The sequence below is a fragment of the Pteropus medius genome, unplaced genomic scaffold (genome assembly GCF_902729225.1).
Source record: "Pteropus medius unplaced genomic scaffold, Ma_sr-lr_union100, whole genome shotgun sequence".
NCBI classification, from domain to species: domain Eukaryota; kingdom Metazoa; phylum Chordata; class Mammalia; order Chiroptera; family Pteropodidae; genus Pteropus; species Pteropus medius.
The window spans coordinates 13592394-13614285 of NW_024346667.1; the positions used below are offsets into that span (position 1 = coordinate 13592394).

At 33.6% G+C, this 21892-nt stretch overlaps 2 protein-coding genes and 1 non-coding gene across 11 annotated transcripts in view; 1 reads left to right on the forward strand and 2 right to left on the reverse strand.

Annotated features, from left to right (window-relative positions):
• Positions 1-1086: 1086 nt before the first annotated feature.
• Positions 1087-17250, reverse strand: CEP44 (centrosomal protein 44). Of its 9 annotated transcripts, XM_039876087.1 has the most exons (13): positions 16925-17062; positions 15508-15613; positions 14570-14617; positions 10418-10555; positions 9412-9559; positions 8108-8254; positions 7608-7730; positions 6159-6329; positions 4976-5182; positions 4178-4253; positions 2657-2778; positions 2367-2404; positions 1394-1615 (listed from the first exon to the last, which is right to left on the reverse strand). In XM_039876087.1, exons 4-13 carry the CDS (start codon positions 10504-10506, stop codon positions 1573-1575), a joined length of 1164 nt encoding a protein of 387 aa, XP_039732021.1. In that variant the 5' UTR covers positions 10507-10555; positions 14570-14617; positions 15508-15613; positions 16925-17062; the 3' UTR covers positions 1394-1572. The 9 variants fall into 9 exon arrangements, with proteins under 9 accessions (XP_039732022.1, XP_039732021.1, XP_039732023.1 ...); XM_039876088.1 differs by lacking the exons at positions 15508-15613; positions 16925-17062 and adding an exon at positions 15379-15491 and having other exon boundaries at positions 1087-1615; XM_039876089.1 differs by lacking the exons at positions 15508-15613; positions 16925-17062 and adding an exon at positions 17124-17250.
• On the reverse strand, positions 6559-6659 carry LOC120613686 (small nucleolar RNA U13). Its single transcript, XR_005655758.1, has one exon. It is a non-coding gene; the product is annotated as a small nucleolar RNA U13 (small nucleolar RNA).
• Positions 16808-21892, forward strand: part of FBXO8 (F-box protein 8) — a 34225-nt gene continuing 29140 nt past the window's right edge. Inside the window, exon 1 of the mRNA XM_039876094.1 lies at positions 16808-17661. The gene's annotated coding sequence lies outside the window, so the exon portion shown is untranslated. The remainder of the gene's footprint in view (positions 17662-21892) is intronic.

Here is a 21892-nt window from a genome sequence, read left to right on the forward strand (position 1 = left end):
TGTTTCAAATCATCTAATTGGGTGTATACGAACACTATATAAAGAAAAAAGATAACAGTGAATGGCAACTATTATTGAAAAAATAACAATTTTTAAAAAGATAAAAGGAGAGGGAAGAGACAAAAAGTAGACTTTTTCTTTGGTCTTGCACAAGAAAACTTCAAAAATGTTTCTTTTTAAAAGAAAATGAGTTCAATTTGGAATTGAATTTTTTAAAAGGGAAAATATGATCCTATGTTTTATGGAAAAGCACTTGTTTTAATGAGAGAAAAGTTTTTGTGGCATATGAACCACAAGGTGGTGCTACAATTCCATGCTGGTACTAATATTTTTAGAAGTTAATTGATAGTTGTTTTTTCTTTTATAATTCTAAGCTCTTGATTTTTATAAATTTAGTGTAATTGAAAATACAAAGCTAACTGAATTTGTTCTAGAGATATTTACTGAAACTCTACTAAATGCAAGATTGTATTTCATAATTTCATAATTTTCAAGTCTAAGGACTAAGCATAATTAGAATACTAAAAATGCTTTGTTATTTCTGCTTAGAATTTTAACTTAATGTTAATGTTTCATGTGATAAATTTCAAATTATACATATATAATATAAACAGATTAATAAATTATATCAGAATAACTAAATAATAAAAAAAATACTTTCTTTTCTTTCCTCCCAAAAAACAGAATCAACTTTCTTAATGACTACCCAGGATGATTCTACATTTTTTTTTTTTATTATAAAGTTTAAAAAGATAACTTACTTAGTAATTTAAAATGATTTCATTTTTCTCTTGATTTAACTTTATCTAAGACTTTTTCTGTCTCCAGAAAAATATATTACTTCCCATCACTTAAAAAAAAAAACACCAAACCTCACTGTGTATCTTGTAATAGTTGACGGCCACCATTTGTGTCTGTGCTGCCGGTCTTAAAATGTGTTACAGAATAGAGCACTAAAATACTCAACACATTTTTCTCAGTGAACTTTCTGACCTGCTTCTAAATACCAAAGGAGAATCATACACTTACTTTCTCAATGTTAACTGAAAATGTGTTGCTGCTTTTTGACTAAGCATGAAATCATTGTGTTTTTGTTTTATTTTATTTTCAATGAGCATTCTTAACTTTTCATTACAACGTATTCATCAGTACAGACGGCATGATGGTATGTACGACGGCCTCCGGGGTACAATATGCAAGTCCCAGTTGGAGTATTTCCAACAGGATGTAAACTATGGTCCTGAAGCCTGTACTTTAGAAAACATATTACTTAGCACACTGCCAACAAATGTCAACACAAAAAATACAGCGCTGGAATGACTTCACTCTGTAAAAGAAATGTACTGGCACATAAGTTTTCCTAAGAAAAGTAAAACAGAGTAAAGCAGTATAATTGTAGTGTAAAAATATTTAAGTATTTATTCAATATTGAATGAAAGAGCTCAGATACCAAATGGAACTAAAATTTTTAATAAAAGATTGCGGTATATTAAAATTTATAGAGAATTCCTAAAATATACAACATGTACAGTAGCCAAAGTCCTAGAGAAGTTCATGTAGAAAATTCTGTAATTAGTGATTTGGACCTTTCAGTAACTCTGCAGTTTCTTCAAACCTGAAAAATAATAAATAAATAATAAATTAAGTATATAAATATCATAATGAGGCATAGGATTTAAGTTGTTGAAATTATGCTTTTGAGTCTAAAATATCAATATTTTTATTATTTACAGGTATAGTTACTGTTAATAAATTAAGTATACTATGGCCAGAGAGAAAGAATAAAAACTAGAGTCAATTAGGAGTCTTTAATTTCTTGGAGCGTATGTTATTTCAGCGCTTCTCAAATTTCAAAAAATATTATAGTTTTTTAAAGTAGTAGGCTGCATAATAATTTAAATGCAATTCCATAGTTCCTTTCAACTGCTCTCTAGATATAACTATCATTTTTCGTATAATCTGACCAATAACTTTCTGAAAAAGATTAGCAATACTTTCGCCATGCTTAAAATGTCTCCAAAACCATCCACCTACATATATTATTTGATAATATATGTAAATCAGTTATCAAAAAGAGATAACACTCTTTCTTAACTATCAACCAAAAATATCTCTGCACTCTTTAATCTGTAATTAATTCCATTAACAATGTTTTACATCGCTTGCTGGAAACCAAAACAGTGACTCATCTCACAAACACATAACTGTAGGTAGATTTATTATCCACTTGAGTCCTGAAGGAAATTCCACACCTGACTGAGAGACCTTTAAGGTTTGAAATAACATATGCACATTCTATATATACTGTAACCCAATACAGTTCCCTATAGAGAAATGAATTTCTGTTGCCCCTTTCTGTTACTTACATTTTTTTCATCCTTTCCATTTTCTGGATTGTCGTTTCCTTTAATTTAAAAAGCAACAAATTTAGGCATTTTCTCATATTAAACCATCATCAAAGATGGACTTCGAACATATAAAACATGGTCTAAAACATTGTGGTAGGTACTGTTTACTTATCAAAAGAATTTTTATGAGAGATTAAGATTTGCAGTTTCACTATTCTTGCCAATGACCTCTACAACTAAATCTAATGCATGCTTGTTCTCCTGACCTTAGAAAGGATATCGCCTAGGCAGTTGTCAGTTTTTCTTACCTCTGAAATATCTTTCAAACCACAGTAATGAATAGTTGAGGTTCTGGGGGTTGAATCCGCTAACAATGTACTATAACCAGGGGACAGAGGAATACTTGCTTCTTTCTCTTTGCTTTTTCTGTCTGTGGAGAAGTTAATTTTTAGGTTATCTTTTTTCACAGTAGAGTTATATATCTAAAAATTTTATGCATATATTAAAGAAAACAAACAATATTCTAATACAAAGTGATTACTAGTATAGATAGATGCAGGTGAGTTTTTAATATTCTTCTAAGATAACCTACATATAAAGATCTACGTTAAAATTGGCCAATAATAATTATAAAAGGCAAAACTATCTTTATCATGATAGCAATTAATTGAATAGTCAAGTTATTAATTTATTTTAAAATATTTAAACTATTTTAAATATAAGCTGACTCATGTATACACTTTTCTTAAAATGCTGGCAACTAATACTAAAACTATATAAACTTTTTAAAAATCAGGAAACATTCTATCCTGGGTTGATGTGTGCAGAAAAAATAATGGTTAACATTCAAGGTTCCTAGATTTCCTAAAGAATTTAACAACTTTCCACTTCCAGTATCATTTATTCAACAAAATGATGGCAAACTTTCCTACGACTAAATGAATTACAGAATTTCACAGATAAGACATGTTCCTGTCAAATCAATCAACAGGCTTGGGGACCATCTGGCTGCAAAAATAAGGCCCAGAAAAAAAAAATCAGACAATCATTTCAACTGGTTTACATAAAGACAGTTTTATTATAATCCTACACAGACAACCTCAATTAGGGAACAAAGTATTACCACATGAGGACTGAAACAACTAGAAACTTTTACTTTCATCTCTCATAGAGCCAGCCTCTTTTGTCTACTTCTCTTGCCTATTTGCTCCATTCCTCTGCTTTCTCATACCACAAACTTGGACAAAATGGCCAGCCCAGCCCAAGCTCAACATCCTTTGATTGACTTATGCTTGGTGTCCTAATTCCGAGTTCCTAAGTAAGACAAAATGATTCGACTTGATACCTTTCGTATTGCTATTCTCTGGATTAGGTGTCTACTCTTGATCTAATTGTCTGAGCTCATGGATCAAGATCACATGGAACAACTTTGAAGACTAGCTCTTTGAGCAGGCCATCGGCTGTTTACAGGTTACTGACAAATACACTTTCTTCTCTTACATACGTGAAAGCTACTCTTTAAGTTTAAATTAGAAACTTTGGAGGTCTATTTTTATTATTCTACAGCACTTAGCAATTCCAAGGGTAAAACATCTCTAAAAGTTTGCAATTTTGTACACTAGAATTCACTCAGCCACTATGTCCTGTTAGATATGTAAGCTGGCTTCTTTAGCAATCCGTGGCTTCAGCAGTCTGTAAATTCAATATTTTCTTTGTTCCCAGGAGCTTTGCAGTTTCTAAACTATAGGCTTGGGATTACGAAATACCCATAAAAATCATTTTTCTAAACTCGTAACGACACTACCAATACTAATACTACAAGAACTTACCAGGTTTTAGAATATCGATGTCACTACTAGAAGCATAGTCTTCATTCATTTCATTCAACTCTATAAATTCATCATTCTAGAATAATATAGTTTAGTATTTAGAATGAAAAGAAAAATGTTCTCATTTTATATTCTTACTGCTAAGCATGAAATATAAAGACAACATGATGTTTGAATATTTTTAAGTATTTTATATGGAAAGCAATAAATATCCCTGCATATTAGAAATTATCTTTTAAATGTAGAATCAGATAGTAACCTTCTTGAATCTACTAACTTTACTTTTTAGGAAGAAAAGATACAGTAGGACCAGAAATTGAAATCCTGAGTAAATAAAGAGACGAACTTCTCATTAACTGTCTCTATAAAATGTACAATTGAAGTAAATGAGAACAGGTAATTCTAATTTTAATTTTTCCTCTCCTGCCAACTTTTTCTTCAGTCTGTAAAAAAACACGCCATTTTTACTATTAGAGGATATAAAATAATTTCAAGCTTTTCATAAACAAAATCAAATGTTATTTTACCTCATTTTAAATACCTGAAGTATTAACAGCTCTAAAAGCTCAATTTATTCAATACTGAACAGTCAGATTATCTTATTTGATGAGGAGAGAAACAATAGCTACAAGAGCAGCAAAACAGACTGCGTCTAAACAGGACTTCATTCCCACTAAACATTTTCCCATTACCTAAATATTCTCTTTCTTAGCATTTCCAAAAAAAATATACACACAACAATGAATAGAAACTTCATTGTATCTGAGGTATCCTATAAATGTTAAGGGAAGAAAATACCTTTTTGGACAAAAGTAATTCTGTTTCAAGAAGAGTGACACGACTTAGAAGATTAGTCCAGGATTTTTCATTTACCATCACTTTTCCTTTCATTTTTTCTTCCAAAGAGTCTAATCTACTCTCTATCTGAGTCAGTTTCTTAAGCTTTTCTTGGCATTCGGCAAGCATAGTCTGTAGTGTGGTAATCTCAGGATTAACTTTTATATCCTAAAATGATTAGAAAGATAAAAAAATAATATTACGCGAACTGAAATTCCTTTCAAAGTCAAGTAATCCCATTTCCATTGTGTTATTTCAAGTTACAAGAGGCAGTACAGCATGACCAAGAGGCAGACCGCTTAGATGAACACATATATAAGCTCGTCTCAGATGCGTGACCTTGATGCCTCAATTTCCTCATTTAAAAAAGAACAACAGTACCTACTTCATATGGTTCTTGTGAAGATTAAATAAATTAATCTGCATATGGCTCTTAGAACAACACTAGGTAGGGTAGTATAATAAAACTGTCACTAACTTGCTTCTTGTAACAACACCTAGCCCAAAGCTAAGAGGAAATGACCAAGAAATGACAGTGCATTGAAACTGTTCAGTTTGCTAAAACAGGAAATAAGCCTAATGGCCATCTGGTAGTTTTTATACATGCCAACTGTATACTAAGACATACAGCAGTCACAAGACACAGAGGAAAGAAAAAGGAGTTTTAGTAGAAGCAGTAAAGGTTAGACAGTATAACAGGATCTGTGGCAATAAAGTAACAGAAAAGGTACTCTAAGAGAGGAGGGAAAAAAACAGCAAGAGCCCAAAAAGGAACAGGGAAAAGCAGTAGTGTACCAATTTTTCCATTCATCAATACAGAGAACAGGTGATAGAGAACCTTCTCTGTACAAAGTAGTATCTCACTGTCTCACTAAACCATAAATTCCCGTAACATCTAGCATTACCCCTAGCATCTACTCCAGTATCCAAAACGTAAGCAGCAAATAATATCTGCTGAACTATATTCAGCAAGACTTACTGATCCTTAAGTAATGGTAATAATGGTAATGTGTCATGATTCATAATTCCGAATCTAGAGATATTCTAAAGTTTATGTGCTTTAAATATGTGCTATAATATGCTTTAGATATATACATTAAAGTAAGAAATATGGGCATCTGTCAAAGAAGTATAACATTCTTACTTGTTGCTCAGACTTGATTTCAGGGACCTTTTCTTCATGAATCTTTATTTCAGTATCCTTTAAGTCACACGCATCGAATGCTTCATTAACATCTGTTACTGTACTTAACGTATCCTCAGGAATGTTAGCACCATCTTCATTATACAGGTGACGGATCACTACAGCTTTCTTCTGCATAGAGAAAAATATGTCGGAGTTGCTTCACATAATTATTTCCTCACATAACTATTTGAAACACACACATAGTATTTTTGCAAAAGAATATCCTATGTTCCCTTTAAGATTTACGAAAGTTTAAATTACCACATATAATGTACATACTAAACATTATTCATTAAGCTATTAATATTATTTTATGTGTGATAATATAATTGTGGTCTTGATTTTTTCTCATTCTTCTTGTCAGACACGTAATGTGCTGATGTCATAACAAGGTTTGAGGGAGGCACATCTCAACAAGAGCGTGAACCTAATCATCGCACTTAAGAATTACAAAAGGATTGGATTAAGATTTTTTAAAGCATTCTTATATATTAGAAAAATATTGAAATATCTCTTCAATGATGTCTGGGATTTGTTTCAAATTGTTTCTGATTTGGGAGGAAAGATGTTGGGAAAAGTGGTTATAATAAAGATGAAACAAGATTAGCAAAAAGTTGACCAATTGCTGAAATGGAACGAGTACATTTATAAATATTTGAAACGTTCCATAATACAAAGTTATTTAAACAGGTTACCATATAAGTAATCAAGAAATTGCTCTGTAAAAAGGACTCATTACAATTTTTGTTTCTATTAAATGAACCACAACATATCAGACCTTTAGCTAACAATTCAAACTGGATAATGGCAAAAGGCAAGTCCTGAAAATAAGGCATTGGGCCCAACTGTGCATTCACACCGGACTCATTTAGCCGCGGGTACTTGAAGCAGTTGAGGGCAGAGAAGTTATCTATTGACGAAGAGAAAATATTCAAAACACTAACCGAAAATGAGATTATAGGTTTAGGAACTATATCAAGCATTGGTCACTTCATACTCCTGGTAGAGAAATATGAACACAGGTAAGTGACTCATCATAACCTATAACTAATGGTATGCTCTTCACATTTTCCCATGTTTTAGGAAGACCAGATACATAATTAAGAGTAAATGTTCTTGACCACATAATATAACCTTCCTAAATCATAGCTCTTCTATCTAGGAAACAAGGCAGAAACAGGAATTAGAAATATAAAGAGAAATCTTATTCAATTCTACATTTCTACCTTCTTATAATTTTAGGAACGTTCCCCAGATAATATGATATGCATTGTTAAAAACCTTATAGTGTAATACCCGACTAGACTGTTTCACCAGTTGCTAGTTAGAAAATTGAACCTTGTACATTGGATTAATTAGGTAGGTGACTCTTAATACTATGACACACTTTCTTTGTTATTTTCCTACCTTTCCTGAAGTCATAAACCTGCCAGTGATGTCAATGCCAACAGGTTCTATCGATGTCTTCTCAATGCTTGAAGAAGCTTCTGACTTAACAGAACTGATTTTCTTTCTTTGTTGTGATGGAATCTAAAAGAAAAAGTATTAAGATGTAAAAAATTCTGTGCAAAAGCATGACGCATATTTAAATTCTGTTATCATTTAAATCTTCATATGAAATATGACTACCAAATAATGAGAGTTAAGGAAACTATATGTCTTTTGAAAACTAAGAAGTGATGAAAATGTACTATTTGAACTGTTAGTTTAGGACTTGTAGCTCCAAGTCATAAATGTGTGAAAACAAGTGACTAGTATTTAAAGCAAACATCAGGTATTATAAAGTTACCCAAACCTGAGAATAATGCAGTAATTGTATCATGTATTAATTTACTGTCTAGGGTATTAATTTTATACATTAAAATACTGGTCACTTAGCGTAAGTTAAAATCTATTAAGAAAATTACCTTCTCAAGACTACTCAACTCCTTATGCTTTTTCATCACACAATTTAAAATATCACAAACAATTTGGATTTTCCACTCTGCAAATCCACATTGGAGAAACTGCTTTTTTGTCAAGATTGGTTTATAATTAAATTGATCACGAAGAAGCTGTAAAGAGGGAATAGACCAACATAAAATTGGGAGCAATTTCTTTAGAAAATCCAACATAATAAATGGCCACCTGGTCAGGGATGTAATGCCATTTTTGAGAGGAGAAGGAGGACCAAGCCACAAAATAAAGAGTACTAAAGAGATTTATAGGGACGGTAGGAGAGACACCCACATAGAAAACAGGTGGCTAGGGATGCACCAGAGAATAGATGGCTGTCCGGAGAGGTGACAAAACAGCCAACGATCAAAAAGTTCAAATATCCTCATAGGTACTAGACATACTCTTTAGCTCACATAGAATAAAAAATACCATACAGATGTCAGAAAACCATAGTTTTATCTGTTCATAATTCTTCTACTACACAATTTTTTAGACAAGTCAGTAGGCCTCTGAGTTTCATTTCTCATTTGTAAAATGAGAGAAATAGACTAGACCAGTAATTTTTAAAACCTACTCTGGAACCCTAGGAGTTCTTAGAAATATGTCTTAGGCTTCTGCAGGCAGAGAAAAGGAAGATTAAACAGAGAATCTGCACATAAAAGCTCCCATTTCATCAAATGCAACTTTCTCCTCAAAAAACAAAAATATTTGATTTGATAAATGGGTTTTATCATTTTTTAAAAAGTTTAAGAAAACTATAAGATTTGAACAAAAAATAATAAGAAATCAAATGTGAAATTAAGTTTAAAAATCAAATCAAATATGAAGTTAAGTTCAGTATACATGTTAAATACTCAGGTAGATATAAGACAAGGCCCCAGACCACAGGGAACATAAAATCTCAGTCAAGGCTGTAGTTCCTTCTTACAAACAACTAAATTATAATTCTATGAACCACAAACTTTACTCAATAAAACCATATTTCTCTCTAACTTCCACCAGCATACCAAATTTTACTAAAATTTGATATGAAAAGAGCAAATGAAAACCAAAGACAAATGTTTACCAGTTGTCATATTTAGTGGAGTATAAAACATAAGGCAAACTTGAATTACATCTTGATTGTAATGGGAACTGCATTTAAGTGAGATAAACGCATATGAAAATACTGTCATCTATACATGCTGCATATATTTAAGGAGTTATAAAAACAATCTTAAAAAACCATCAATGACTTCTAAAACAATTATTGGTTTCATAAACTCAACAATACCTTATAGACAGTATCTATAAAGCGCAAATCATTCTTTGCTATGAGCTCTATATTGGATTCCACCAGAAGTTCTGCTACATAAGGTGAATATGAAGTTAGGGAATAGCTGATGATGGGCAAAGATGCTGCTGTATCTCCCTTTATCAAACTGTTGGGAAAAAAAGAAAAAGATTTTTAATGAGCATAATTCCCTAAACTTGGATAATCAGGTAAATATAAGAATTGTTGTCAATAATTTGTAACAACACTAGAACCATAATAATCAAGTGATGCACAAGACCCTTTAGATTCCATCCCCTACTCTAAACCGGTCTAGCAAAATTACTATGAAATTCTACTGTTCATTTGTTCAAACACTTACAAAAGTTCTACCAAGTCTATTTATAATAGTATGCGCTAATTTTTCCAAAGTTTAGCCTTACTCAATCTAATCCATTTTCTAATAAAACAACTGTATCCTCTTACTGTGCTCAAGCACACTTTATGCTTTCGCAAACAGTTGTTACCTCATTTGCCTTTTACCACAAACCTGCAAAGGCAAAAAATTACAAATTCTAAGTTGCAGATGAGGAAAACAGGGCTGGGAAAGGCATGATATCAGTTGTCATGAGAAATCTCTTAACTATTACTATTTATTATCTTTCAAATCAAAAAGAAATATCACCCAACTGAATGTGAGAGGGTGGTATATTATATAACTAATCCAATTCATTATATTTCTACGAGTTTAAAAGTCGTACAGAGATCATACTTTATAATGATGTATATTGTGCTTCTACTTCTAAAAGGTGTTTACAATCTCTTAAGTTGGACTTTTTTCATTAATTCATACTTAGAAACAAACTCCTGTAATTCTAATACCCTGCTTTCTAAAATATTTTAATCATTTCAAGAAAAATTTTAAAAGAACCCACATAAAATCTATCTCTAAATACTTCCCCCATGTCAACTATTATCTCAAATCATTACCAAAAAGAATACAAATAAGTATGATATTACAGCATACCCTACACAATCCACCTCTTGAGGATAATTTAGTGAGCGAAGAACTTGTTCTAGGTTCCGTAAGCTTCTCTTTAAGTCACCTGTTGCCATTATTTAACATTACATTCAGTTCCAGCTTTTGAAATAATCTAATTTTCACCTAAAAGTAAAAATCCATAAAAATCTGGTTAAGTCTGTGAATATTTGAAGCTTCTCTATTCTATTTTGTTCCTATTTCCTACAGGCATTTACAATATTTATGTTATCTTCTTATTTTCCCTACTGGTCTAGTACTATCTAGTAACATTTGGGAAGATCCATTAACCTGAAAATAATCTCATCCATGACTATTTTAGATGCTTATAAAGGATATATAATAAAATCAGTAAAAAATGAAGACAAATGTAATACAGATCTAGCCATTATACCCAGGGCTCTGACCTCACACAGTTGCCAGTCAGATACTTTGCTTATAAATAAAAATAGATGAATTAAAATATATATATTCAGGGTTTAGCTGGTAAAATATAGCAGATTAAATGTATGTTATCTTCATTTCCCTTTTTTAGGCATCACTAAAATGAAAGTAAATGATTCAAAACCACATATGCTCACCAAGGCAAACAGAACTAGAGGGGATTTTACATGACAGAAGAGGTAGCAACAAAATTTTGGAAGATGGAGAGCAAATGGATGAGTGATAACAAATCCGGCAAAGCAGAGACAGGCCAATCCCAGCTGCCTATTCAGGAGGAAACCAACAGCAGCAAGATAGGTTCAGAAATGAGGGGCCTCTTAGAGTTCTGGGAGGCTGAGGGGTAAGACCAGGGGGATTGAAATAAGGATGATTATGCGAAAGTACATATAAGGAACTGCTAAACCCTAGGTATCTACTTTCACTCCCCGCTCCCAGATATAACTAAGCTGCGAAACTATCTCTCTTCTCCCCTGGGTTTAACAATGAGTTTTTAGATAATATCAGAGCATAATCCATGAATTAAAAAGCTGATGTTGTACTTTATTAAAATTAAAAACTTCTGTTCCACAAAAGACACTGTTAAGAGAATGAAAAGACAGGGAAAGAATATTTAAATTCTCTACTGAATGAATAAAAGACTTGTTTCCAAAATATATAAAGAACTCTTAAATTTAAGAGTAAGAAAACAAACCACCCAATTAAAAAATGGGCAAAATATCTCAACATACATCTCACCAAAGAAAGTATATAGGTGGTAAATAAACATATAAGAAAAGATGCTCTACATCAAGTATCATTAGGTAACGGTAAATTAAAAAAAAAAAAAAACAATGATACCACTACACACCTATTATAATGGCTAGAATCCAAAAAACTGACAATACTAAATGCTTATGAGGATTTAGAGCAACAGGAACTCTCATTTATTGCTGGTAGGAATGCAAATGGCATATCCATTTTGGAAGACAGTTAGGCAGAGGCGAAATTATTCTGTGTGGTACTGTAATGGTAGGCACATGACATTATGCACTTGTCAAACTTAAAAACTGTACAGCACAAAAAGTGTATGCAAAATTTTAAAAAGCCATTTAGGAAGCTGGGAAATCCCAGGAAGAAATGCAGAGTGTGATGAGAGAATCTAACTGCACTAGTAATATATGAAACAACTTCATAGAAGGGACGAGTGGAAAAGGTGCTAAGTAACTTTAGAAATCAGTGGATCCTGTGAGACTAAAGGCAAAATAACTGCACGTAAACACGGTTTGCCATATGTGTGTGAGTAAAGTAAACAGATGGCTAAATAATAGGATCCAGGTTTCTCACTGCTGGAGTGGGAATTTACAGATAAGTAAGGGGAGGAGACTAGAATGAGTCATGCCTAACAGATCAGAGTTAGAGACATCAGTATGAATTCTTGGTTAGCTTAGTACAGATAGTTTCATATTGAAATATTTATAGATGTGTCTGTAGATGGCTTAGTATACACTATGTATTTCCTTTTTCTGCCAGCCGAAAATGACTAAAAGCGATGGCACTTCAGTAGCAAAGAGCACAACTGGCATCCAGGTCTTGGTATGTAATTCTATTCTCCAATAAAAGGAACCAGGGCTCCCTGGAGAAATGACCAAATTTATGCCTGGGCACGAAATATACAAGATGAACGTGAAACATTACGTAGTTCCAGAAAGTAAGAAAGTACACATAAAACAAACAAACCAATCCTACACTGATGGGGACATCAGAAGGGCACCGGGGATATCAAAAGGGCACCGGGGCCAAATGATGCTCTACACAGTCAAAGTTAAAACAATTTGAACGACAAAATTCATCGAACAGTATTAAATTATAATCCAAAACATAAAATAAAACATAAAAATCAGTATAATTCAATATATTAAAAAAGGAAAAAAGTCTTATAATCATTTCAGTACATGCAGGCAGGCTTATCCTGTTATCATTTCTATCCAACATTGTACTAGAGGTGGCAGACAGTACAAAAAAATGCAAGAAAAAGAAATATAAGGAATAAAGACTAAAAAGGAATAAATAAAAATGTCATTATTCACAAAATTGTATATGAAAAAATCCAAAAGAAATAAGTGCATTTAGAAGGGTTGTTGGATAGAGGCCAATATACAAAAATTAATTGTTTTTCTCTGTATTCCCCAATTAGAAAATGTTTAAAAAATTATATATGTATAAGTAATTCACTATAGCCTCAATAAATATCATAAACATGTAAATAAATCTAGAAAAGATGTATAAGACCTCAAAACAAAAAAATCATAAAACTTTATTGAGATATGTTAAAGGAGCCCTAAATGGAAGAGGTATATATACCTTGACCCAGGATTGGAAGACTCAGTATCGATTCATAGATTTGATGCATTCCCTCCTCACCCCCCACACCTCTCCCGTAAAAAAATCCCTGCACTTTTTCTTAGGTGGAAATTAACAAGTTGAGACTCAAATTTATATAGAAATACAAAAGATAAAAAATACCTAAAAAGATTAAAACTGGAGGGCTTAACCACTGGATATCAAGACTCATAAAATTAAATTTGGAATTAGTGAAAAGATGTACAAACAGAAAAACAGAACAGAATAGAGTTCAGAAACAGACCATGCAAATACTGACACTAGATTTATGACAAAGTTGATGCTGAGTAGCCTTGGAGAAAGGATGATCTTTTTCCGTAAATGGTACTGTGTCAACTGGATATCCAGATGGAATAAATAAATCTTGAACCCCTAATGAAAAAGGTACCTCATATCCTTCGCAAAATTAATTCCAGATTTGCTAATAATCTAAATGCAAAATGTAAAACAACCAGGTTTTCTGGAGAATAATATTCTCTTCGGAAGAGAATAATCTTTGAGTTTCAGATACAGAAAGATTTCTTATGACTGATAAAATTAAACACATAAAAATTAGTAACTTCTGTTAATCAAAAGACACCTTTAAGGGAATGAAAAGATAAGCAAAATGATGCTGTCAATATATAGAACCAACAAAAAGATTCATATCTAAAGTATGTAAATAAATGCCCACAAAGTAATAAGAAAAAGACAACTAAATAGAAAAATGGGAAAGAGACCTGAACAGGAACTTTAAAGACGAGAGAACATGTGAAAACACACTTAATCTCACTAATTATTAAGAAATTACAAAGTAAATGGAAAATGTGAGGCTATAAAAGATCTGAAACTCACAATGCTATGAAAGGGTAAATTAGTACAATTACTTTGGCAAATTTATTGGTGGTATCTACTAAAGCTGACATACATAGGGCCTGAGACAGAAATACAATTCCAAAGAATATACATAACAAAATATGTGTATATATATATATGTGTTTGTGTACCAAAAGACATAAAAAAATACTTGAGATTTTTAAATAAAATGGTTCATTTTTTTTTAAATCCCAAAGAAAATACCATGGATTATATTTCTAAATGACTCTTTTTATTATATGGGATAAGGCTTTCATTAGGTTCTCAAAAAAGTTTATTTCCTGAGGAGGTTCATAAAATAAATAAATAGATAAAGAATTAAGAACCTGTGCTAGAAAGAGACAAAGGCTTCTAAACTATGTCTGGTTAACCAGTAAAGCAAAGTTCAATAACATACTTAAAAATATCTATTTGTAATTGTCTATGGACACTTTATAAAAGAAAAATTATATATGACAATACCTTGGGTAATGAATCCTTTGGGAATGAAGCTCCTTTAAAATGAAATCACTGACATTAAAAACAAAACAGAACAATTCATAAATCAGGTGAAGTAGAGTTAGTAAAATCTCTACCCTATAGTCAACTTTCCAGCAATTTCCCAGGATACAAATCATTTCCTTACACACCTTCTCTGTATCTGTACATAACTAGAGGTAATAAGGCTAGCAATTTGAAAAATCCTAAACTTAGTAAGCTTTCTAGTTTAAGCCCCTAGACACCCAATTCTGTACGCTTCCCCCATCTTTGGGAAAAGGGTATCTTCCTGTTCCAAGTCTCCTCTCCTTTATCAACATAGTAAAGAGCAGGGTACTAAATATACTTTTACGCACCCATGCAGCACGGGTTTTAGTATTTTTCAGCCTATCAATTACTTCAACTCAACATACAGTTTTAGGCAGAAGGAATTTAGGTATTGGGAAATAGGAAATAACTAGAAAAAAAAGAAGTGATCCTAAAATTACATTTTACAAAATACTATCCATTATTTAACACCTTTAGAATGCCTAAGGGATAGATGGACACATGGAAACAGTAAGAGAAATGACTTCCCATGACCAGCCTTTACTTTCCCGGGAAAGATAAAGTAGAAACTCATCTGGCCATAACTGTAAAAAATATATATTCTTAGGTATTGTCATTGGCCAATATAGTAGGTCTAAGCTTGTTTATAGTTCCGGACCCATCTATCTTAAAATAATTCTTCAAGGGTACCTTTTTCCCCTAGATATTCTATAACTTTCATATAAATTGTATCTCTTCCCACAGACCTCCTTTAATCCTTCTAGTTGTATATTCCATCTTTCTGGGACATGTAATCTTGTTTTATTTACAATATCTTTCCATCTTTCCTTTCTCTGAAGTCCTGGAACATATATCAATGTCTCATATTATTCTACCTCTGGTAATGGAATTTCTGACAACAAAGTATATCCCTGGAACACATCCTCTTCAGAACCAGCAGAATAAATATTTTGAAGAGTAATATACAAGTACAGCTTGGATCTGTAGGTGAAGGAGATAAGCGATAAAACAGGATAGAACAAATAAAGGGATTAAAAAATGTGAGTATTATAGAAAAAGCTTAAAGCTACTGTTCTACATTTTCATGAAAGGCTTTACTAAGTCTATTATAAAATTGAAAAACACTAAAATTTAGATATTAAAAGAAGCCAATCTATGACATATGCACATTGTAACATGAAAAACAACTTATTACATTAAAAAAAACTAACATTTTCACTTTATAACTCTTATCAAAGAAAATTAAAAGGAGACATTACTCAGCTTGTAGAATAATAGATTTAACCATAAAGATGGTCTCAATACTGCTACCTCTAGAGAGCTCTCTCTACAAGTCAGATCTGCTCAACTGAATTCATTATGCGACATGTCGTAAAAACGACATACAACAGCAGTTTAAGATTTTTAATCTAGCTCAATTCCATTGCTGTTAGAGGTTATTAAATGATGCCTCCCAAAGGAATGCCACTGAACTCGGTGATTTTTGTTCAGAATGAAGCAACCGCACTGTAACGATTATGATCAATGACTAAGAGTTTGTGACAAGGCTCATAACTCTAGATATTATCTAAAAATCGTGTTTATTAAAAATAAAGAGAGTAGAGGTAAGGAAAAATTAAGTTTATGAAAGTTTTCGCTATAGATATTTGAGAAGTACTGCTCTAAGAGATAGGGAGAAAGGTCTGGGAAAGGAAAAATATCGATAAAATTGGGAAAAAACAAAGGTTGTAAGGGATAAGTATAGATTTCAGTAGGATTGCTGTGTTCACATATACAACTGCTACAAGATTTGTGGATAATTTTGGAAAGATTCTTATATAGCCATAATTCCGGAGCCAAAATGTCGATTTATTTTTTTTTTTTTCTATAGTGAGGGAAAAATCAATAGTCGTCTAGGTAAGTGGAGAAAAACTGCACCAGGGAAATGCGAGCAAGAAAACATTCACTTTCATCTCTTCCTTCTTAGTCACTATTTCCGAGGAGCCAAATCGCTTCACAGATCAGAAGATGCAACAGGAGGAAATCAGCCAGTCTAGAACTACCCAACCATAAATCACAACCTAATCTCAGAGGATGAGCTGCCACCATTCTTCCTGCATCGTTGTTAAAAATGGATGTACAAGTTGGGTATACGGGCAAGCCATATCTAGGGCTCCCCTCCCTCCACTTAATTTAAAAGGATGAAAAGGCAGACCTGGTCATTCGCTCCCGCCCTGGACCTCGGCAAGGGCAGCGGAGAGAGGAGACCCCAGCCCAGTCTAAGGTGCAGCCTCGCCAGCTCCCCGAGCTCACCCAGCAGCCGCCGAGCAAAGCAGCGGACTCCGAAGGCCTCTGGCCCCGTACAACGGGGAGAGGGGGAGGTAGCATATGCAACAAGAGAGAGCCACGGGAGCCTGGCCTCCAGCAGCGAGTCCCTGCGGCCTGACCCCTGCGCCGGATTCTCGCGCCGACCGTTTGTATTTGGAACCGCGGGTGGAAGCCCGCCACGCACCGCGGCGAGACCTTCAAAGCCGCCGGCTGTCCGGAGCTCCACGATTCCTCGCTGCAGATTCCACACTGCGTTCGTCCAGACCCCCGAGGAGACTGACTCTACTGAGAGCCTTCTCCAAGGCCAGTCCGATTCCAAGCTGCAGATTAGAAGTCTGCCTAGTTTTGATGCTCAGAGTGGCTACGGCTGCGAAGTAAGAAACAGGGAATCTATAGCGAATCGTCAACAACAAGGATAAAAGTGCTTTTTCTTTAAGGCTCAGACACCCGAACGTCACTTCCGGCAACAATAGGAAACGTCAAAACTCGGACAGTCGGCAGCTTTGGCTGCTGCAGCTTGAGGTGCGCTGAGTTCGTGGGGATTCAGTGCTGTTTCTGGGCTTATCGCCGCCGTCACCTCCATTGGCGTGAACAAGTAAAGTTTGAACCGACTTCTCCATGGCCTGGGCGCCAGTTCCAGGCTGAGCCATTTTCTTTTTGGCGAAAAGCCCCCGTCCAGAGGCCGATTCGTCGCGGCGGCGGTGGGATCGCAGGTCGTTCAGGTACAGGCGTCTGCCTAGATATTTCAGAGCTCTTGCTTCTTTTCCCTGTACACTCCTACTTTTCTACTCGGCAATAAAGACAGCCAGTGCTTGCCAGTTGGCAGAAACTTGCCGACCAGCAAGACTTTGGGGCCAATGACAGTGCAAAGCATCCTGAGTGACAGCGATGATGGCTTATTAAAATGGGGACTCGGTGTCAAGAGGCGGGAGTAGGTGTGTTCCTAGTGTTTCTAGGCCATTGGGGTAAGGGTCAGCTTGGGACCCCACGTAGCGACCCAGCTTCATTCGGGGGAAGGGGGTACGAGAAACGGCAATGATTACTCAAAGCCCAACTGTTGCTCTTCTATTAAAGTAGAGTGTTTGGTTTTTCTTTTTCTTTTCTTTTTTCTTTTTCTTTTTTTCTTTTTCTTTTTTTTTGGTGCATAGGCACAGTTTTCGATTCTTTACATACTTTTCAGTAATATGAATGTAAACACTACAGTTGTCACAATGGATTACCAGTTGCTTCAGTCTTCAGACTGGTTATAAATTTGGCAAATTCTTAATTTGTCCTCTCTTCTTTGTTTCTCTGTGACTGGGCTCCAGTTTTTTACATGGTGGGTACTCGGTTAAATATTACCAATTGGAAGAAATTATATAAATGAATCCTAATCCTCAGTCATTTAATTTTTTTGTTTTATTTTTAGGTTCTTTGTGTATAGTTTTTATTAAATTACTAAATACATAATTTGATTCCAATTGTTTTGATAAGTGAAATATTTATTTTTAAGAATCCTAGGTTTCTTTACAAATAATGAATTTTATTGCTGCATGGAGAAGCTAATTTATGTTTACCATTTCAGCTTTTCTTCTTTTAATGTTTGGAGTTTGGTAACCATATTTCTGAAGTAGAAGGGTCCCCCCCTTCACTCCTGAAAAAGGTTTACAGAATTGAGCAGAATGAAGAATAAATTTTATTGTTTTTAAGACTGAGTAGATAACTTCTCATTTACCGCGTTAACTTGACAATTTGTCTGATGAGATACTGTTTTAGTTATCCATTGCCGAGTACTACTATATTGCCCCCAAATTTAGCAGCATAAAATAACAAACATTTATTATCTCGAAGTTTCTGTGGGTCAGAAATTCGGGTACAGCTTAGCAGAGCACCTCTGATTCATGGTCAAGCTGTGTGCATTTGGGGGCTGAGATCTCACCTGAAGACTCCAATAAAGGGTAGAAAGACCCACTTCCAAGTTGTTGGCAGGCCTAGGTTCTCCACTACACGGGTTTCCCCATAGGGCTGCTTCACAGTTTAGCAGCTGGCTTCCCCAAGGATGAGTGAGAGCACCCAAGACTGTATAGTGTTTTATAACTTGCACTCAGAAGTGGTATCCTGTCACTACTGTCATACTATATTTGTTAGAAGTGAGTCACTAAGTCCAACCCAAAATCATTGTCGAGAGGATTACACAAAGGCATAAATCCCAGGGTGCAAGGATCTTTGGGGGCCATCTTAGAAGCTAACACAGATACCCTTGCTGATAACTTTTATGAGTTAACAGGTGGAAATAACTGAGTGAGAGGGTAGTCAAGAGAAATGTGGTCTGTCAAGATCTTTACAATGCCAGATTGTAAAGAAATAAACTTGTACAAACCTTATCTTTCTTGGGAAAGTTTTAGGGGGAGAGGGAGTTCTTTTTCTTTTTTCCTACTAATTATCTGAAGAAGGCTTATTATTTTGCTTGGAAAAAACTTTGCCTGAGGGATATATGTGAGAGGAATGTTTATGTTTTTAGGGTCTACGTGAGCTAAAACATGCATTATAATTTATTATGTATGACCAGTTTAATAGGGAATGTTTTGTAAGTTTATTTTGCTTTTGTGTTGATCAAAACATTGTATTACCAAGAGATGATCTTTTCTTTGATCACAGTACATTGAAATTAGTCATTCAAATTTATGATTTTGTAGTTTATTACTTAACCAGCTGCTATGTACAACTATCTATTGTTTTTCTACAGTTTGATTCAAATTTGGAAACTGAAGCCAATCCCTTGCTGGCCTGTGATAGTGCATCAAATTATTAATACTGAAAGTCTATGAAATATACATCTAACATGACATTTTTCACTAAATTATTTTACTTAATATTTTAACACAACTTTAATGACATCTGCTTCTAGAAATTTATGTTTCTTGTTTATTTTTTCTCATTATTTTGTTTTTCTGACAAATTTGTTGACATAGATTCTACAATAATTAGAACATCCTGACTTGAATACGTTTACATCATAATTGGGGCAAGTACTTTTGTGGTATACAGATGAGAAGAGATATATGTGGTTTCAAGTTGAGGCAGCAGTTTTAGGGAGTTTATCTCTGTTGATCAGCAGTTTGTGTTCTTCAAGAATAGATTGCACAAGATTTCATAAGCTATTGGAAAGAAAGAACAAGATTTTAGCAAGTGCATCATGCTTGCAGTGCTTCCGTCTATTCATACTGAGTAGTGATTTGTAGAGGTCATGAACATGGAGGAAAAGAGATGGAAAGGAACAGATGCTAAATACACACACCCATACACACCTCTCTCCATCACCTCTTCATTTCACTTTTTTTAAAGAATTTTTTTCTCATTTTATTTTTATAAAATCATAGAATTTTATAGCTAAAAGAGACCTTAGAGATCAAGTTCAAAATCCTTGTGTTATTACAGGTGAGGAAACCGAGACTTCAGAATTTAAGTGACTTAACCAATACTCACAAGTAGTTAAAGAAGGAGCGTGAATCAAATCCATGTTTTCTGTCAGTCTCTTTTCATTATTAAATGTTTTCTCATCTCATTTATGATTTTCCTATTTTGGGCTGTAGTGAATATTTATTTTATTTTAATACCTTGTTTTATTTGTATAAAAGCAATTCACTGAGAATTCCAGTTTTGTTTTGTTTTTAGTTCCACAGCTCTCATAGTATTGGCTATTGTGGTTAGTGGGCAGGGAGTGTGGTATGTCCTGAGAAGGTGAGTTGGGATAGGCCGCTGTGGCAGCTGCTGATTATAATTAGGCTGAGTAAATAGTGTAGTTAAGTAAGAACCAGTGTAATTAAAAATAATGCTGGTGAGAAGTATGATAAATTTATTTTATTTAAAAGTTAAAACGGACAGTAGAATGTTTCTTGCAAAAGAAGCTGAAGAAATTAAATAACTGAAATTAAATAGGCATAAAATTCCTGAGCTCTTTGGTTACATTTAAATGACACATCTTAATTATTACATTTGTTTAGATGTTATTTGGTAACCCTCATTATAGAATCAAAGAACAGGAAAAAACCTTCAGAACACAAAGTAATATTGTAAATCTTTTTGAATTAAAAAAAATAAGTACAAATGGTATGCCTTTTAGTAACAAAAACTGCTCTTGCAGGACCAGATCTTTAAATTTAATGAGTGAGTTTTTTTTTTTTTTTATGTGTTTAATGTACCCTGTGACCTCTTAGTACTTTAGCTATTTCCTTTTCTCCTTAGGAAAGACCTTGTGGACTTATTCTTTTCCTTCATTTCTACAATTTGTTGCCTTTCAATTTTAGAGGTGTGATTGGTTTCAGGTTTTTTTTTTTTTTTTTTTTTTTTTTTTTTTTTTTTTAATTCCCTACTCAGTTTCTTTTAAACTACTTTGGTGGTCTCTTCTTTTGGAAATAGAGAAATAAATGCTGGGCTGCCAGATTGATTCTAAATGTCTCATAGAAAATATTTTCTCACAGAATCGCCCATGTTCTTATGCTATTGAGTAATATCACATAATATTACTTAAAGATTTTTAAAACTTAACTAGCAATCTAGTTGTAACTTTCTACTAGGAAGAAATTGAGAATTTCCTAAAAGATATAAATAAGTGACTATTCTCATCTTTAAGTCTCAATAGAAATTGCATTTTAGAAATAACTCTTTTGGTACACATTTTAGATCTTTACCTGAAATAGGAAATTTCTTATTTATAAATTCTACTATTTAGACGCTTAAGATTTATTGAAGAAAATCAACCATTTATAATGAGTATTTAAATAGAATTATTCATGTTAATCATCACAAACCAGTGATTTAACCTTGTTTGCTCAGGAAGAGAATTGTGGAGTCTGTTTGCTTCAAACAAAAGTATTCTTTTAAAACGGAAGACTTTTTTGAGACCTCCAGACTCCTTTGTATTCTTCCCATCTTCCACTGTGTATTCTCTGCCTGAATAGTTTATAAACCATT